We start from the raw sequence: 18150 nt of genomic DNA, 5'->3' as shown, positions 1-18150 counted from the left end.
GGGGCACATGTGTGTCCACAGGGACTATTTAAACCTCCTTGGATGTACATTATGACGGCAGCTCCAGGACTACCTACCCCCTAGGACTGTATCTCAGGTTTTGTTTCTCCTGTTTGTTTGCAATTGTTGCACTAGCGCTTGTATACACTTATTTTACACCTATGATTAAGCCTGATGAAGGGGCCAGGAGGACTTGAAACGTTGCTCTATTGCGCACATACTGTATAACAGTGTCTGCTAACATTTCCTATCTTTGTGTGTGATTATCTTTTCTGTGTTGATTCTTTTTTTTATACATTAAAGAAAAACTTGGCGAGACCAAAAGAGAAACGTACAGTATGTCCTTAATTATTTTTTGGAGTGCTGATCCAGTTTGTTTTTTGTACAGTTATATGCATGTTGCGGTGTGGATGCAGCATCATAGCACATCTAGCTGAATTGTGTTATACAGGGTGAGTGCTAATTCATTCAATTTTTGTATGTAATTAATTTCAAACATCAGTAGACTTGCTAATATGTTATGTTACTACTATATAATGGCTTTCTTAGTCAAAGTAGCATCACAATCATAATTTGTATCAATTATATAAAAACAATCAAATTATCTTTTTGCATTCAGATCTAAATGTTTCAGGTTACACGAATTGCTAATTTGTTTTCGGTGTTGGATAGAATAGTAAATCTATACATATCTAGTATCCGTATAATTAGGGGATATAAGGCAATACTATCCAGAAACAATATTATGAAAATTAAATAGACAGCCCCTCACGCCCATATTTATGACAGCATATCTTGGTCACATGATATGAAATCAACCCAAGGTGAGAGATACCAATGAAAAGCTTAACAACGAATGCTGAATAGTTTTGTCACCACGCAGGTGGCAAACACCCCTGGCACTAAACGTGTTAATAACAGCGTGCTAATTTGGACAATTCTAACATTATGTACAGAGTTTAAAATTCTTAATTAAGTTCCCTCTAATGCAAAATTAAAGCACATTATACTAACCCTAAAAGGAAATAGATCAAAATTGTTTTACTTTAGTATTAAGTATATTTTGGTTCCTTTAAGTCATAACTTTCTTTGGAGTATATTAGATGTATATAAGAAGACTCCCACCATAATTTTTACATTTTTATAGTTAAATGGGCTTTAGTGTTCAGCTCAGGTCTCATTAGGATAATATAGCACTTGGGAATGAAGATACAGCACAGAAGTCCTGCACTGGAGGCCAGGATGGCAAATACCTCCACGGCCACCATGTATTTGCCTTTGGTGCTCAGATATGCTGGGATAAAGGAGACCCAAACACTGCAGAACACCAGCATGCTGAAGGTGATATACTGAGCTTCATTGAAAGTGTCTGGTAAGTTCCTGGCTAGGAATGCAACAATAAAGCTTGAGAAAGCCAGAAGTCCCATATAACTGAGGGAGAAATAGAATATAGTGACCGAGCCTTCATTACACTGTAATATCATCTTGCCAACTTGTGATTGGGTGTCATAGTCTTGAAATGGAGGAGAGTGCATTAGCCACACAATGCAAATCACAACCTCCCCTAGTGAGCAGAGGAGGACAAGACAGCTGGATACTCTGCTCCCCACCCACCTCCTCAATTTGCTGTCAGGCTTCATAGCATTAAAGGCGATGACAACTGTGATGGTTTTTGACAGAACACAAGACACAGCAACAGTAAAAATAATCCCAAAAGTCACTTGCCGTAGCAGGCAGGTCACCTTCAGAGGACGACCGATGAAAAGCAGAGAACAGAGAAAACACAGCGCAAGAGAGATAAGAAGGATGTAGCTGAGGTTCTGGTTGTTGGCTCGTACAACTGGAGTGTCCTTGTGCTTGATAAAGATCACCAGCACTGCAACAGTGACAGCAGAAAAGGAAACAGCAAGGGCTGCAATACCGCCACCTAGTGGTTCCTCGTAGGAAAGGAAATCTATCATTCTTGGGATACAATTATCTCTCCTTATATTAGGCCAGTGATCCTCAGGGCACTTCAAACAGTTTTCCATATCTGACAAGAGAAAATAATTACAAATATTTATAACATTACATTTTATGGAAACATTTCAAACAGTTTGCTTTGCATTAGCATCCATACCTCAGCATTAATAACGTGGTATCATTAAACATACAAATTGACAAGGGTCTGAGAACAGATATCTATACTCAATAAGCAAAAAATACACAACATGTTATTAGCCTCAAGCTTTCATCCCCAATGAACAAAAAAGAGCCTGCCAAGGAACCAACTGATGAGGTTGATACATATAGGGGCCTATTCTACTAGCCTTGATAAGTTTGCTGCTACTGTACATCGCTAGGTTTGGAATGTTTTCGCTGAATGGTTTGTCAGTTTAGTTATCATGGTATTCAGAAAGCTCAGTGACCACTCTCAAACCATGAGGCAGGAAAATGCCCAAACCGTGTGGTCAGCAGCGATAAGATCGCAAGCCTCACTCAAAATTCTCCCTAATGCGATCTGGGACAGCTGCATAGAGAGAGCCGCCTCTCCCTGTACATATCTCACATGCGATCGCAGGGTTTTTATAAAAATGTTAATTCTAATGTACAGTATGTGAGCAGGGGGTCTCAAGGAGCAGAACCGCATTGATTTCAGGTCCAGGGACCACTTGCTTCCCTGTAATGGGTTGCCGGTATCTCCTATACATTTAAATGTCCTAGTCACGTGAAGCAGGACATTTAAACATTGTATGGGGATACCGGCACCCAATAACGGTGATTATTACAAAAAAATTGTGATTAAGGCGCTCCTCTTAAAAGTGATAATAATTAAATAAATAAAGTGATATAAACTAAATAGTGATTAAAAATAAAAATGTGTACAATGTGTTTAATAATAAATAGTAGTGATAAAATGCAGCTACAACCCTCTGAAGAGATGGTCCAGTTCTCTTTTTTGCAAGTATCCAATGGGGTTGTGGGGAGCGCAGATGTCACCATATGTAAAGAATGGAGATATATATAGTGCAGTAGTTCTTAACTCAAATTTGACTCTTAAGTAGCAGAATGAAATCTGTGTGGTGTCCCTCGGTAAGAGATAAAAATCACACTTAGTGCAACACTGTGAGTTCTTAAAATATAATATATTAGCAGATAAATATCGCACTTACATTTGTGCAATAAGGATAAGGCACATACAAATTAAAGGTGGCTTTGACCCTCTGCTCTTTCTTGCCGCTCGCACACCGTCACGTCACATCCGTCTCTCATCCGCGATCGTCGACGTCACTTCCGGATGCGGGTGAACTTAAAATCGGGAGCCGTGGAGACGGGAGATGCTGGGCAGATGCTGGATAGTGTGCAGGGGCTTGCGTAGCCTACTGATGTGTCACACTTCGCGTTTCGCTTTACAAAAGCTTCATCAGGAGTATAATCTACGGCGCCTCTCTGGTCTAAATAAATATGCTATACTTCAGTGTCCAGGGGCTCCCCGAGGGAGCCCTGGTGTCCCGCGATCGCGGGACAGCGGCAGGGGGTTCCGGGGGACCCGGCGGACCCGGCAGCGGTAGGGAGAGCGCCCCGATCGGAGGGCGCTCTTCCGCTGCTTCGGCGCGCGCCCGTCACACTCGGGCGCGCGCCAGGCTACTGCTGCGGCACAGAACGGGCAAATGCTCGAATAAACTGTGCCGCAGCAGTAGGTGGAAAGCAGCTCTATTAGAGAAGGGACCTTCCTAAGGGAGTGCTACAAAGAGATGAGTGGCTGAGCTGTTATCTGTGAGGGGCAGCTGGCCCACATCACCATGCCAATAAAGATGCCCTGTTTGAATATACCTCCACTGTGTGAGTGTGAAATTACTCAGCAGTGGATGGCACCACCAAGAAGGAGTTCCTCACCAGGACCATCTCCCTGTGGAAGCACAGATCCTGATGAGGTGGAGGAGCTGCACTGGATATAGGTAGGACTCGCACACACTACCTCAGCTGCCTGTCTGGATGACATCCCCTAATACCATCAAGCGGGAGACTCAGGAGCCCTGTTGCCTACAGGTGCACCATCAGACACGAACATGTAATGGGGACTGGTTTACAGGTGCACCATCAGACACGAACATGTAATGGGGACTGGTTAGACCACACTGGCCAATGTGAGATTGGGTGGGGGAAAACCCGTTACACTTGAATAAAAGTTTTTAATTATTTTTAAATGAATGCACCAATCTCAATATCTACGTTTAACCCCTTTGGATTCAGCGTTTTGAGGCAGTGAATCCAAAAGGTTTCTCTTTTTAACAATTCAATCGCTCGATTTCCTCCTCTCCAATTTTGAGGAATATGTTCTATCCCTTTTAGAATTAGATCTTTGGGATTGGATTGGTGAGATAAGTTAAAATGTTTAGGGACACTATGTGTGTCCATTTTTCTTCATATGTTCCCTATATGTTCTAAGGCTCTAATTTTTAAAGTTCTAATGGTCTTGCCTATGTATTGTAGCCCGCATGGACATTTGAGCATATAAATCATAAAATCAGTATTACAGTTTAAAAATTGTTTAATTTTAAACTCCTCATTGGTGACGTGTGATTTAAAAATATCTTTGTTCCCTTTTGAACAAAAATTACAGGCCGTAGAGTTACCACATGAAAAAAATCCTTTTGGAAGTTTCAACCAATTTTTATCTTGTGTATCCTCCCTTATTGGTTTGAGGATACTTGGTGCTAATTTTTTGTTTTAAATTGTTTTGCCTTTGTAAAAATTATATTTGGCCGTGGTGGTAATATACTTACAAGTACTGGATCGTTTTGTAAAATGTGCCAATGTTTGTTTATAGCCTGTTTTATTTTATTGGCATCCTTATTATATTTTGTCATAAACGTGGTTGTGAAATCTATTTTACTATTTTTCCTTACAGTATAATTAGAAGCTGTCTGTCAAGCTTATCCGTTCTATCTTTTGCATCTATCATAATGGATTTATTATATTTCTTTTCTTTAAATTTATCCATTAGTATCTCTGATTGCTCTTCATACGTATGATATACGTCACCAATGAGGAGTTTAAAATTAAACAATTTTTAAACTGTAATACTGATTTTATGATTTATATGCTCGAAAGTCCTTGCGGGCTACAATAAGAGGCAAGGCCATTAGAACTTTAAAAATTAGAGCCTTAGAACATATAGGGAATATATATGAAGAAAAATGGACACACATAGTGTCCCTAAGCATTTTAACTTATTTCACCAATCCAATCCCAAAGATCTAATTCTAAAAGGGATAGAACATATTCCTCAAAATTGGAGAGGAGGAAATAGAGCGATTGAATTGTTAAAAAGAGAAACCTTTTGGATTCACTGCCTCAAAACGCTGAATCCAAAGGAGTTAAATGTAGATATCGAGATTGGTGCATTCATTTAAAAATAATTAAAAACTTTTATTCAAGTTTTAACCTTTTAATATTTTTAAATTAATTTATTTTATAGGTATAAATTAAATGTACCCTTTTATGTGTCTATAGTTCTTTAATATGTATCCCTTGTTGTTAATGTCTATTTTGTATTTAAAATTAATGTATTTTATAATTTATGAGTAATGTTAATTCTTGTTTCTTGCTCTTCCTTTCCTATTTATATCCCCGTTGTATTTATTGATGATCACTTATTTGGAGTATAAATAGCAACTAGTTAGGAAGTCCCCTATCCCTTATAATATTAAAAATATTAAATATTTAATTGTTTTAATTCATCCATTCTGTATAGGTTACTAACTTATTTTAGTTTTTATGAGATTGTATAAATGTCAATAAAGTTGTACTTGTTTGTATTATATAAAAAAAGATAGTGTAGTATTATTATGTATTAGCCCCTATCACCCAATCACAATGCAATAAATTGACCAATAGCATTCTAGCAATTCCCACTTTATCCAATCACAATGAAGTATAGCATATTTATTTAGACCAGAGAGGCGCCGTAGATTATACTCCTGATGAAGCTTTTGTAAAGCGAAACGCGAAGTGTGACACATCAGTAGGCTACGCAAGCCCCTGCATACTATCCAGAATCTGCCCAGCAACTCCCGTCACCACGGCTCCCGATTCTAAGTTCACCCGCATCTGGAAGTGACGTCGACGATCGTAGACGTGAAACGGAAGTGACGTGACAGTGTGCGAGCGGCAAGAAGGAGCAGAGGGACAAAGCCACCTTTAATTTTTATGTGCCTTATCCTTATTGCACAAATGTAAGTGCGATATCTATCTGCTAATATATTATGTTTTAAGAACTCACAGTGTTGCACTAAGTGTGATTTTTATCTCTAACCGAGGGACACCACACAGACTACTGTACCTGAGAGGATAATTTCATACTGCTGTCATTTCACTGGGAGAATGTGAGTTTTCATTCTGCTACTTAAGAGTCAAATTTGAGTTAAGAACTACTGCACTATATACTGTATATCTCTATTCTTTACATATGGTGACATCTGCGCTCCCCACAACCACCATTGGATACCCAATAATGGTGCCTGCATCTCGGGAAGCATGGGGTCCCGGATCTCAAATCAATTATGTTCTGCTCCAGAGACCCCGATCTCATGCACTAGTATTAACATTTTTATAAAAATAGCTTAATTACCTTAGTGGGTATTCGCTAAAGCAATGAAGGGGTTAAACTTGAATAGTCATTTTATTGAGAGCAGAGTGGGTGGATGAAGGGGGTAGTAGCTCAGGATGGGTTTTTAAGCCTGCCTGGAAGGTTGCGGGAGGTGTTAACCCTTTCACTACCATTGCGGTTGGAACCGCTATGGTAATGAAGGGGTAACCAGTCCCGCTACCCACCTAGTAGGCCTAAACACATACCTTGGGGCAACTACCTACTCACTCTACCCCCAATAAACATAAATAAATACAACAACCCTAGTACCCTCCTCCTCTAACCTCAACAACCCCCTTCCTCCCCCCAACACATACAGTACAGTAATTGGCAAAATTACTCTTATCCAGATATGGATAATAGCTAATTTGCCCATTCTAAATAAAACATTAGCCAGCCAGCATAAATAGAGTACATAAAACTTGCATTTAACTGTGACATCCTGATGATCAGGATGAGACATCCTCATCATCATCCTCCATGTGCATGTCCTCGGTTTGCAGGAACAGAACAATAAAAAATACAATCTAATTGCCCTAACTTCTTAATCACCTTAGAGGTTAATAGACGCTATAGTAATTAAGGGGTAAACCCTCCCCCCGATACCCACCCAGGAGGCCTAACCACCCACCTGGGGCCACTATCCCATCCTCTACCCATTGATTGGCACAGTGGTACTTCATGCCCATAAAATATGGGAATGATAAGCCACTATGGCAGTCAATGGGCAACAAGAAAAAAAACAACCTCACCAAAAAGGCTCAAAAATAAAATAAATACACAAGCACCTAAATACCAGAAGAAGAAAACAACTAAAAAGCTTAGCCAACACATCAATACAATTAATCTAACACCAAAAAAAATTATGAAATTAATGTAATCCCAAAATTCAACAAGAATACCATTAAATAAACACCTAGCCAACAGAACAATTAAAGAAATGTAACCCCTAATCAATCCTAAAATGTAATAAAACCAAGACCTACAAATACATAACAATTAAGTGAAAATAAAAAAATACACAGAGTACACATATTCCCAACAAGTTATGAGAAACCACAACCATTGCCACATTATATATATATATATATATATATATATATATATATATATATATATATATATATTTATATATATATATATATATATATATATATATATATATATATATATATATATATATATATATATATATATATATATATATATATGCATATAAGTGTCAAAAGGAGTGATAGTGGGCATGGCTAAATGTATGCAGCAAAAAAACAAAAATGCCCAAAGCTACTTCTAATGTGACAAAAATACACAGTGCAATACCTATATATCTCTTGTAAAAAGGGTCATATAGTTTAACCCTTTGGCCATAGCATATTAAGCCTGCTGCCATATACAAGGCATGACAAAGCAGGTCCTAACACTCACCTGAGTTAAAATTATTTTTACCTGTATAATTACAGGAAGAATGATCTACACTGGATCTGTCGTAACCTGGCAAAATGAAACTGACCTGCCAACTTGGAAAGTGGGGTAGGGAAAGCCTAAACCTTGGGGGGGGCACTACCCTCCCATAAGCAACTGAGACCAGCTGCACACAGTTAACAAAATACACAGATTCCCAACAAGCTCTGAGAAACCCCAACCATTACCACATCATATATATATATATATATATGCATATAAGTGTCAAAAGGAGTTCTAGTGAGCGTGGCTAAATGTATACAGCAAAAAAACAAAAATGCCCAAAGCTACTTCCAATGTGACAAAAATACACAGTGCAATACCTATATATCTCTTGTAAAACGGTCATACAATAAACAGAAAAAGAAAAAATAACAATCAATTCAAAACAAATATTTGCCAAAAAAAATGCATTGTGTGTTACTGTAAAACAAAAAGACCTGCGCTCATACAGTAAGTGATCAGTGATGGGTGATAGTGACTTAGAAATACGGTATAAATTACAACCTGATTAGGGTGAGGTTTTGTGCTGCTGGTCAATTAGGATGGCTCAAACACCAGGCTACATGGAAACAGAGAAAAGACAGCGCAAAAAAACCATAGTGTAGTATATTTAAAAAACTATTTATAGGGTGGGGGTGAGTGTTGCACGTACATCAATAAAAAAGGTTAACAGCATGACATGTTAGGGACATGTTACCGCTCGGCAGGGACAGCAGAACACGGACAGATGTATGTTGGACGTCCTCCCTCTAGCTGTTGGTATCCAAGAGCGGTGTATGCAGCTCTGCTTTAGGGAGCCTTCCCGTGTGCTGGAGATACTCCAACCGGTAGTTCAGAAGGGGTAATCTCCTAGTCGCTTCCGGGTTAGTCCACGCTTGCGTCTGACGTCATCTGGCGGCGTCTCTCAGCCGGTCGCGTCTTTGGTGCGTCTCTCCCACATGATAGTTTCTCGAGTGATTAGGAAAGTCCCGAACAAGTCCCAAATAAAACAAGTGCAATAATATATAACCGCAATGGGAGTAGATATAGAAAATGAAGGAACGCGCCATTAAGCTAAAATGAGACTGAACAGGCCTTATACTGAATAAGGCTTGTGACATCACATTTTAGGGTCAGATGGTACAGGTTCAATCTGATTGGATGCTGTATCATGTGATAGGCTTTAAAAACAAATAAGAGTATGATGTCATCTCCAAGGGAGGTACTTCACATCCTTAAAACCAAATGGCTGATATCACATGGTACTACCCACAATGGGATCGAAGACAATACCATTGGTTCCTGTACCATGGATATGTTCCATTTTTTTTTTTTTTTTCCAAAGATTTTTATTAGGCAAATACTTATTTCACAATGTACATGTCATATATGTTAATACAGCCTAATACAAATTTTCTCCATTTTTTGGTTAAAGAAACCAGAAAGAGAGAGGAAAGCTCATCGCCCCCCTGACCCTCCTGGGGTTGTGAGGGGGGCGCGAGTATGGAAACAGAGAGTCAGAGTATGGAAAGGGAGAGAAGGGAAGGTGGGGAGGGGGGGGGGAAGGGGGGAGGGGGAATACCTGTTGCTTATCGCATCCTCAGAATATTTCTATTGGAGTTTCTAGACTCGTTCTTTTTACTTTTCATTTTTGAGTTAGGGGCGTGGGGGTGCCATATGGGTTAGCCACGGGTCCCATGTTTTATTAAAGGAGTCCGTGGATCTTTTCAAAAAGGCCGATAGTTTCTCCATATTCATTACCTCTTGTATCCTATTTTTTATCGTTTGTTTTGAGGGGGGAGACACTTTCTTCCAGGCGGCCACCACTGCACATCTAGCCGCTGTTAGGATGAAGGAGATTAATTTACTTGTTGGTCGGTCCACATTTTCTAGGGGCCTGGCCAACAGGTAGGTCAGCGGGTCAACAGGGATTTTGAGGCCGGTGACCTCTTCTATTAATTTTTGAGTGGTTCCCCAGTATTTTTGAATTTCCGGACATGTCCACCAAATGTGTGCCATGTCCCCCTTTTGACCGCAACCTCTCCAGCATAGATCGGACGCCTGGGGGTAGATTTGATTTATTCTAACTGGGGTAAGATACCAGCGGAACAGTATTTTATATATATTTTCTTTGATTGTGGTACATATGGAAGTTCCTGAGGCGTTCTCCCAAATTCTTTCCCAGTCCTCTCGGTCTATAACTATTCCCAATTCTGCTGCCCAATGCAGCATATAGTCATGTGTGGGGGCTTCTATAGCCCTTTCCAATTCTGCGTAAATTTGTGTTATAAGACCTTTCTGGTGGCCTGTTTCTCAACAGAGCCGCTCAAAAACTGTGAGAGGGGGAAATTTCAACGTTGGGGATAAGGTTCGAATAAAGTGCCGAATTTGTAGATACTTGAACACGTCCAACCTTGCTATTTCATATTTGGTTTGTAGATTTTGATAGCTCAGGAATTCTCCAATACTCAAGAGGTCAGCGATCGCTCTAATATTTTTTGCTTTGAATTGGTCAAATTGTCTGGGCTCACAACCAGGAGGGAATTTCGGATTTTTGTGAATTGGTATGAGTTGGGATTGGGGCGAAGTGAGCTTAAATTTATATTTGCATCTCGTCCAGGTCTCCCATGTGTGTCTCATTGGGCCTAATTTAAGTTTACTATTCTGCATGTCTTCCCTGCTCAGGGACCAAAGGCAAGCTGGTAGTGAAGGCGTCCCGGCGTAGTATGATTCTATATCTAGCCAACAGTATTGGTTTGGGTTGGCATTCCAGACTACTACCTGTCTCAATTGTGCGGCTAGGTAGTATTTTGTGATGTCTGGGACCCCAAGTCCTCCTCTACCCCTTGATGCCAGGAGAACTGTCCTAGCGGTTCTAGGTTTCTTACCTTGCCAAATGAAGTGGAAGATTAGTTTTTGTATATTCTTTAATTCTGAGCCAGGGATGTGGACCGGGAGTGTCTGGAAATAATATAATAATCTGGGGAGTATGTTCATTTTAACCGAGATCATCCTCCCGATCCATGATATTTGATATCCTCCCCATTTCGCTAAATCTTGTTTAATTTTCCGGAACAGGGTCGGGTAATTTTGTTGATATAGGGATTGGTAGTTCCTCGCTATCTTTACTCGCAGATATTTGATACTCGAGGAGCTCCAATGGTAATTAAAGTTTAATTTGAGGAGTTTCACCTCTGGCAGGCTTAAATTTAGTGCTTCCGATTTATCGTTATTGATTTTATAGCCTGATATGTCTCCAAAATCTCGGAGTTCTTTTTGGAGGTTAGGCAGGGATGTTTGGGGTTGCGTCAGGGTTAAAATGACATCATCTGCAAATAGTGATATTTTGTGCTGCCTGTGTCCAATTTCTATTCCTTTGATGTCTCTATTGGTTCTTATTGCCGCTGCTAGGGGTTCTATGGTTAATGCAAAGAGAAGAGGAGATAGGGGGCATCCCTGTCGAGTTCCATTAGTAATCTCGAATCTCTGGTTACTGCCCCCTGGTAGTTTTACTGTTGCAGATGGATTTTGATATAATCTACGGACTCCTTCTAGATATGCGTCTTTGAAGCCGAATTTGCGCATAACTTGGTCCATGAGTAGCCAGTCTATTCTATCGAACGCCTTCTCTGCGTCCAAGCTAAGGAGTAGTGCTTTGGTCCCTGTGAGATGGACATGTTCAATAATGTCAATTATCTTTCGGGTATTGTCCGAGGCCTGTCTGCCTGCTACGAATCCCACTTGATCTTTATCTATTAATCTTGGTAAAATGGGATTCTATCTATTTGCGAGTATTTTGCTATATAGTTTGAGATCACAATTAAGCAGGGAGATTGGACGGTAGCTTCCACATTGCATCGGGTCCCTGCCTTCTTTGTGTATTATGGCCAGGGTGGCCAGGGACATTGACGTAGGGATTTGATTTCCTTCCATAAAATCGTTAAATGTTCTTAGGAGATGCGTGGATAATACTGGCAAGGATCTCTTATAGTAGACATTAGTGAAGCCAACTGGGCCAGGAGACTTAGTGATTTTTAATGATTTGACCGCCTCTTCCAGTTCCTCTTTTGAAATCTCAGCATTGAGGACTGTGTTTTCCTCCTCCGTTAGTGTGGGAAGCTGACACTTATCTAAGTATTGTGCTATTAATTCGGATGCTACTGATTCGGGGCGGCCTTTTTTGGATCTTAAGTTATAAAGTTCGGTGTAAAATTTTGTGAATTCGGCTGCCATTTTATTGTCACTATGTTGTATCTCACCAGACCTACTCTTGATCGCCGTGATTTGGGACCGTTTATGCACCCCTCTTAATTTAGTAGCTAGAAGTCTGTCTGCTTTGTTACCTTTATCATAATATTGTTGGTTGGTCCACTTGAGGGCTTTCTCAACATCCTCCAGCTGGATTTGTCTAAGTTTTGCTCTAGCTGTTGTCAATGTTTTATATATTTTTTTTGAGGGGTTAGCTTTATGAGTTTGTTTTATTATTTTGATATCATCTGTGAGCTCCTTTATTAGTTTTTGGCGGGCTTTTTTCCTGTGGGATGCGATGGAGATGATTTTCCCTCTAATGCTTGCCTTATGGGCTTCCCACAGGATTGCTGGTGAGGAGACGGATCCTGAGTTAAAAAAAAAGTTGTCTCGAATGGCAGCTCTGATCTCTCTTTCTATCTCAGGATGGTTGAGTAGTGAGTCATTTAGCCTCCATGAGTAATTTATTGTCTTTTCGAAGGGTGTTGTCAAGGTTATGGTAATCGGGGCATGATCAGACCATGTGATCGGTCCTATGTCGGAGTCAGTTGTTGCCACCACCACATTTTTTGTGGCCAGAAAGTGGTCTATTCGAGAGTAGGTCTGGTGAGGTGCTGAGTAGAAAGTATAGTCTCTCTGGCCCTGGTGTTGGGTTCTCCAGATGTCCACTAGTGAAAACTCGCTCAAGATTCCCCTAAACTTTTTCCCTGTGATCTGGGAGGGGGTTGTACGGGGGGGACCCATTGTGGTCGATCTGTCCTCGGTAGGGTTGAGGACCATGTTTAGGTCCCCTCCCACTATCATCGATGACAGATATCCCGGGTCTATGCCCTCGAGTACTTTCTTTAGGAATTCGGTTTGGTTCTCGTTTGGGGCATATACATTAATAAGAGCGATCGCTGAGCCCGCTAAGGAGCCATATACCACTAAGAATCTACCCTCTGGGTCCGCAGTTGTTTTGATATGATTGAATGGGGTGCCCTGTCTGATCAGGACAGCTACACCCCTTTTTTTGCTAGTAAATGATGCGAAAAAACACATTGGGAACACTTTTTTGAATAAATTTGGGGGGTCTTGTGATGTGAAGTGGGTCTCCTGTAGAAATATGATGTCCCCCCCTGATCTTTTCATATCTTGGAGTGCTAGTCTCCTTTTTCGGTTATTCTGGAGGCCCTTCACATTGAGTGAGGTGAATTTAATTGTGGTTTGGCTAGTCATTTGGGTTCTTTTTTAGATGGTACCGTGAGGCCTCATCTTTCCCATTTGAGAGGCCCTGATTCAGTAAGTCTGAGTCTAGTTTATATCTCTGTAGGTGTGGGAGTTGCGAGTTTTTTTTTGGCTGGAATGGCTATTTTAAGCTGAGGTGGGGGGGCGTGGGGGAGGGTCAGTGGGGGTAGGGCAGAGATCAGCTGGGACAGAGTCAGCTGATAGAAATAGGTTGTAATGAGGCCTTGAGAAGGCCTCAACAAACTTTTGCCAGCTTTAAAAACAGCCGGCATTTGGGCTATAAGAGCCCTTCTGGGGTGGTTCCGGGTCAGTCCACCGTTGGACGTCTGAGGGGTCCAAACCCTCTATAGAATTTACTTAACCCCTTTTTTACGTAGATCCTCAGTCCACAGGTGAGGGGGGATGGGGGGGGGTGAAGGTGTAATTCAGGCAGTTTAAACATTTCGCATTTTTGTACAGCATCTGTTATGTAACATTACATCATGGACCCACTGTGCACATTTTGATTTTCCACCCAAGCAATTTCAACTTTCTTCTGTAAATTTGCTTCGTCTGAGTGGGGGGGGGGAGGGGGGGATGGGGTGGGGGGGTGGGGGATGGGGTGGGGGGGGGTGGGGGGGGGTGGGGGGGGTGGGGGGGGGTTGGGGGTGGTAGGGGGTGGGGGGGGTGAGGGGGGGGTTGGGGGGGGTGGTTGGGGGGGGGGGTGGGGGGGGGGGTGTGGATGGGGTGTGTGGGGGGGGTTTGGGGGGGGGGGTTGACGGAACCTTTCCAACAGTATGGGCCTTTCACATTTTTGTATGCTTCATCTATTATATCACTCTTTGCAATAAGTATGCTATGTATTATCTGGAGATCAGCCAAGGCACCTTTGTTTTCTTATAGACCCTTGCATCCCCTGGGTTCTGTTTCAAGGGAAGGCATAGGTGCATATATCACGTTGCGTTTAATTCACAACTTTTATATAATACCGGGGGGAGTGGGCAGGGGGGTGAGGGGAGGGGGGGGGCTGGAAGGGTGAGGGGAGGGGGGTGGGGGTGGGGGTGGGGGGGGTTTGACAGAGCCTCTCCAACAGTGTGGGCATTTCACATTTTTGTGTGCTGCGTCTGTTGTACCACTCTATACAATAAGTATACTATACACTGTCTGGAAATTAGCCTAGGCACATTTAGTTTTCCTATGAGCCTTTGCTTCCTCTAGGTGCTGTTCCAAGGGAGGACATAGGTACATATCATTTATTGCATACATTTTTCAACTTTTGTATAGCACCCAGGGGGGGGGGGGTGAAGGGGGGGGAGGTGGGGAGTGGGGGGGGGAGGTGGGGAGTGGGGGGGGGGAGTGGGGGGGGGGAAGGGGGGGGGGACGGCGGTGGGGGGAGGGGGGGGGGGGAAACGGCGGGGGGGGAGGGGGGGGAGGGGGGAGAGGGTGTGTGGGGGGGGGGGGGGTGGGGGAGGGTTGACGAAACATTTCCAGCAATAAAGACATTTCACATTTTTGTATGTTGCCTCAATAGTACCACTTTATCCAATAAGTATATTATATGCTGTCTGGAAATCAGCCAAGGCACATTTAATTTCCTTATATATCTTTGCTTCCTCTGAGTGCTATCCCACGGGAAGATATAGGTGCACCTAACCCGTTGCATGTACTCCTTAGCTTTTATTTAATACTGGGGTGGGGAGGAGGGGGAGGGGGAGGAGGGGCGGGGGGGTGGGAAGGCATAGGTGCGTCTCACCCATTGTATATACTCCTCAGCTTTTGTTTAATACAGGGGGGGGAGGAGGGGGGAGGAGGAGGGGTGGGAAGGCTTAGGTGCACCTCACCTATTGCATATGCTTCTCATCTTTTATATAATACTGGGGTGGGGGTGAGGGGTGGGGGGGGTGGGGGTAAGGGGTGGGGGGGGGTTCGATGAAGCCTTACTGACAGAGCAGTCATTTCACATTTTTATATATTGCTTCTGTTTTACCACTCTTTGCAATAGGTATACCATATATTGTCTGGGACTCAGCCCCGATACATTTGGTTTCCTTATATACCCTTGCTTCTCCTGGGTGCTGTTCCAAGGGAATACCTAGGTACAGGTCACATTTTGCATATACTTCTCAACTTTTATATCGTGCCGGGGTGGGGTGGGGGAGGGTGGGGGTGGGGTGGGGGGAGGGTGGGGGGGTATGGGGGGGTAGGGGGGTAGGGGGGGGGTGGGTTGGCGGAACATTTCAGACAGTGTGGGCATTTCACTTTCTTGTATGTTGCGTCTCTAGTACCACTCTATACCATAAATATACTGTATACTGCCTGGCAATCGGCCGAGGCCCATTTAGTTTCCTTATATACCCCTGCTTCCCCCGGGTGTTATTCCAAGGGGAGGCATGGGTGCACATCTTACTTTGCATGTACTTCTCAACTTTTATATAGCACCGGGGGGGGGAGGGGGGGAGAGGGGGGGATGTGAATGGGGGGGGGAGGGTAACGGCCCACTTCCAACAGGACAGGTGTTTCCCAGTTTTGTATATTACCTCTGTGATCCTCTGGGAGTCGTTCCAGGGGGGGGGGAAAGTATGATGGGGGACATAGGGGTATTTTATTTATTGTTTACACTTCTTTGCTTTTATGTATGGGGGGGGGGAGGATGGGGAGGGAGGGGGGCTATGTGCTTAGGTTATGGTTGAAATGGGGAGGGGGGGGGGCTGTGGGGTGCCTTCCATAACATAACATTTTATCACATTACTCACGGCCTCCAGGGCGCCAAACCTCAATTTGTGTTTTTTGCGTCCCTTAAGTCAACTCGGGTGGTCCGGTTCCCCTGGGCCATAATTGTCCTTCGTCGCCTGAGCCGGTGTGCTCCCTGTCGGATCGGGCCCACCCGCCGATGGGCCATACCCCCCCCCCCCCCCCCCCCCGTATGCCAAAAAAAAACCATCCCGAAAAATCGGGGCAACTGGCTGGAGAGAGGGGGGGGGGGCACACATCCCCGCGGGGCCACCAGAAAGACTGGAGGTCGGGGCTTAGCAGAGCAAGGCTGAGGACCCGGCTCTCCTCGCATATTGGAATTGGGGAGATCACGCTCCTGCTCCATCCGATCGAGCCGGGTGTGCACCAGGATTTTAAAGCAGCTGGCGGGATCAGCTCCGGTGCCATCGTGGGAGTAGGTGACACGTGGTTCAGTGTGGGGAGCGGTGTCCAGTGTCGTCTCGTTCGGGAAGTCGGCGGCTCCTCTCCAGGTACTGCTCCGGTCCGATGGGGTGCCTTCCAATGTGGCTGTGGGTCTCCCCTCTTCCTCGGGATCACATAGGGAGGGGGGGGTGTTGTTTGAGTGCGGTGTCGGCTGTTACTGCTTGTCCCTGGAGTGCTGGGCCGCGATCCTCTCCGATATATCCGAGGCGGGTCTCCTGCAGCTTCACTAGATGACGGGTTGCCTGGTAGCCATCCTTGTGGAGGAGTTAGGCCCAAGGCCTTTGCAAATGGAGCCATGTCCGCGGGGTACTTCAGGGACAGGAACTTTCCATTTCTGTTCACCAAGATCTTAAACGGAAAGCCCCATCTGTACAGTATTCCCTTCTCACGGAGCAAGTTAGTCAGCGGCTTTAACTCCCGTCTGCGGTCTCTTGTTGCTTTTGACAAATCATTGTAGACTTGTAGGGTCTCGTTTTGAAATGTTATTTCTCCCATGTCTCGGCATGCTGAGATGATTTTTTCTTTGGAGGTGTATTTATGTATTTTTATTATGATGTCCCTTCTTCGTTTTGGATCATCAGACTTGGGTCCCAGCGCACGATGGGCTCTGTCCATTTCTAACTCCTTTTCTTCCAGCTCCCCGCAGACCATATTGAAGAGCTCCAGGAGGTAAGGCCGGATCTGTTCCTGCGTGACCGACTCTGGAACATTCCTCACACGAATGTTCTGTCGCCGGTCACGATTTTCCTGCTCCTCCATGCCTTCCTTGAGGAGGGAGATCTCTTCACCTAGGCGGCTGATCTCTTCTTCTGCCTCTCCCTGTCTTTGTAGGGATTCGGAGAGCCTGTTCTCCAGGGTCGTGGTCTTTTCTGTCAGCCCTGATATTTCTCTCCTAATGTTGCTCACTGCAGCCCGCAATTCCGTTTGGAAGGAAGTTTTGAGCGTAGCAGCCATGCCAGCCATCAGTTCCTCCAAATATGCCCTGGTTATTGTGTGTTCTGGGCTTGTAGGGGTTTTTTCGCTTGGCTGGGTCTTTTTCCCAGATTGGGAGGTAGCGCCATGCGGTCCGCCGCCATCTTGGGGATTCATAGTGCTGTCCTTACCTCGTTGAGACGGTGTGAAAAATTTAGAAACAGGCTGGTTGTTCGCTTTTTTCGTTTTTGACATTCCCCTTCTGTTTGTCTATCCGGAGGGACTAATTTCGTCCGAAAATTTTAAGTTTAAGTAGGGGTTTTTGCGCTGTTTAACCCGCGGGTTTCAGGAGCTCCTCTAGCAGCCGTCCATGCCGGGTGACGTCACCGGAAGTTCCCCGATATGTTCCATTTTTTAACAAATTATGTGACATCACTTTAAGGGATTACTGTATGTCACATCCATAAAAAAATAAAAATAAATTAAAAAAGCCTGTAACATGATACAACGTCCAA

General features: G+C 43.6%; 1 protein-coding gene across 1 annotated transcript in view; it reads right to left on the bottom strand.

Annotated features, from left to right (window-relative positions):
• Positions 1–1133: 1133 nt before the first annotated feature.
• Positions 1134–18150, bottom strand: part of LOC142492222 (vomeronasal type-2 receptor 26-like) — a 107809-nt gene continuing 90792 nt past the window's right edge. The window contains exon 12 of the mRNA XM_075594891.1: positions 1134–2032. Coding sequence (XP_075451006.1) covers positions 1134–2032 — 899 coding nt within the window. The remainder of the gene's footprint in view (positions 2033–18150) is intronic.

Source organism: Ascaphus truei, chromosome 4, assembly GCF_040206685.1.
Source record: "Ascaphus truei isolate aAscTru1 chromosome 4, aAscTru1.hap1, whole genome shotgun sequence".
Classification (NCBI taxonomy): Eukaryota; Metazoa; Chordata; class Amphibia; order Anura; family Ascaphidae; genus Ascaphus; species Ascaphus truei.
This window is presented reverse-complemented; position numbering and strand designations above follow the sequence as displayed.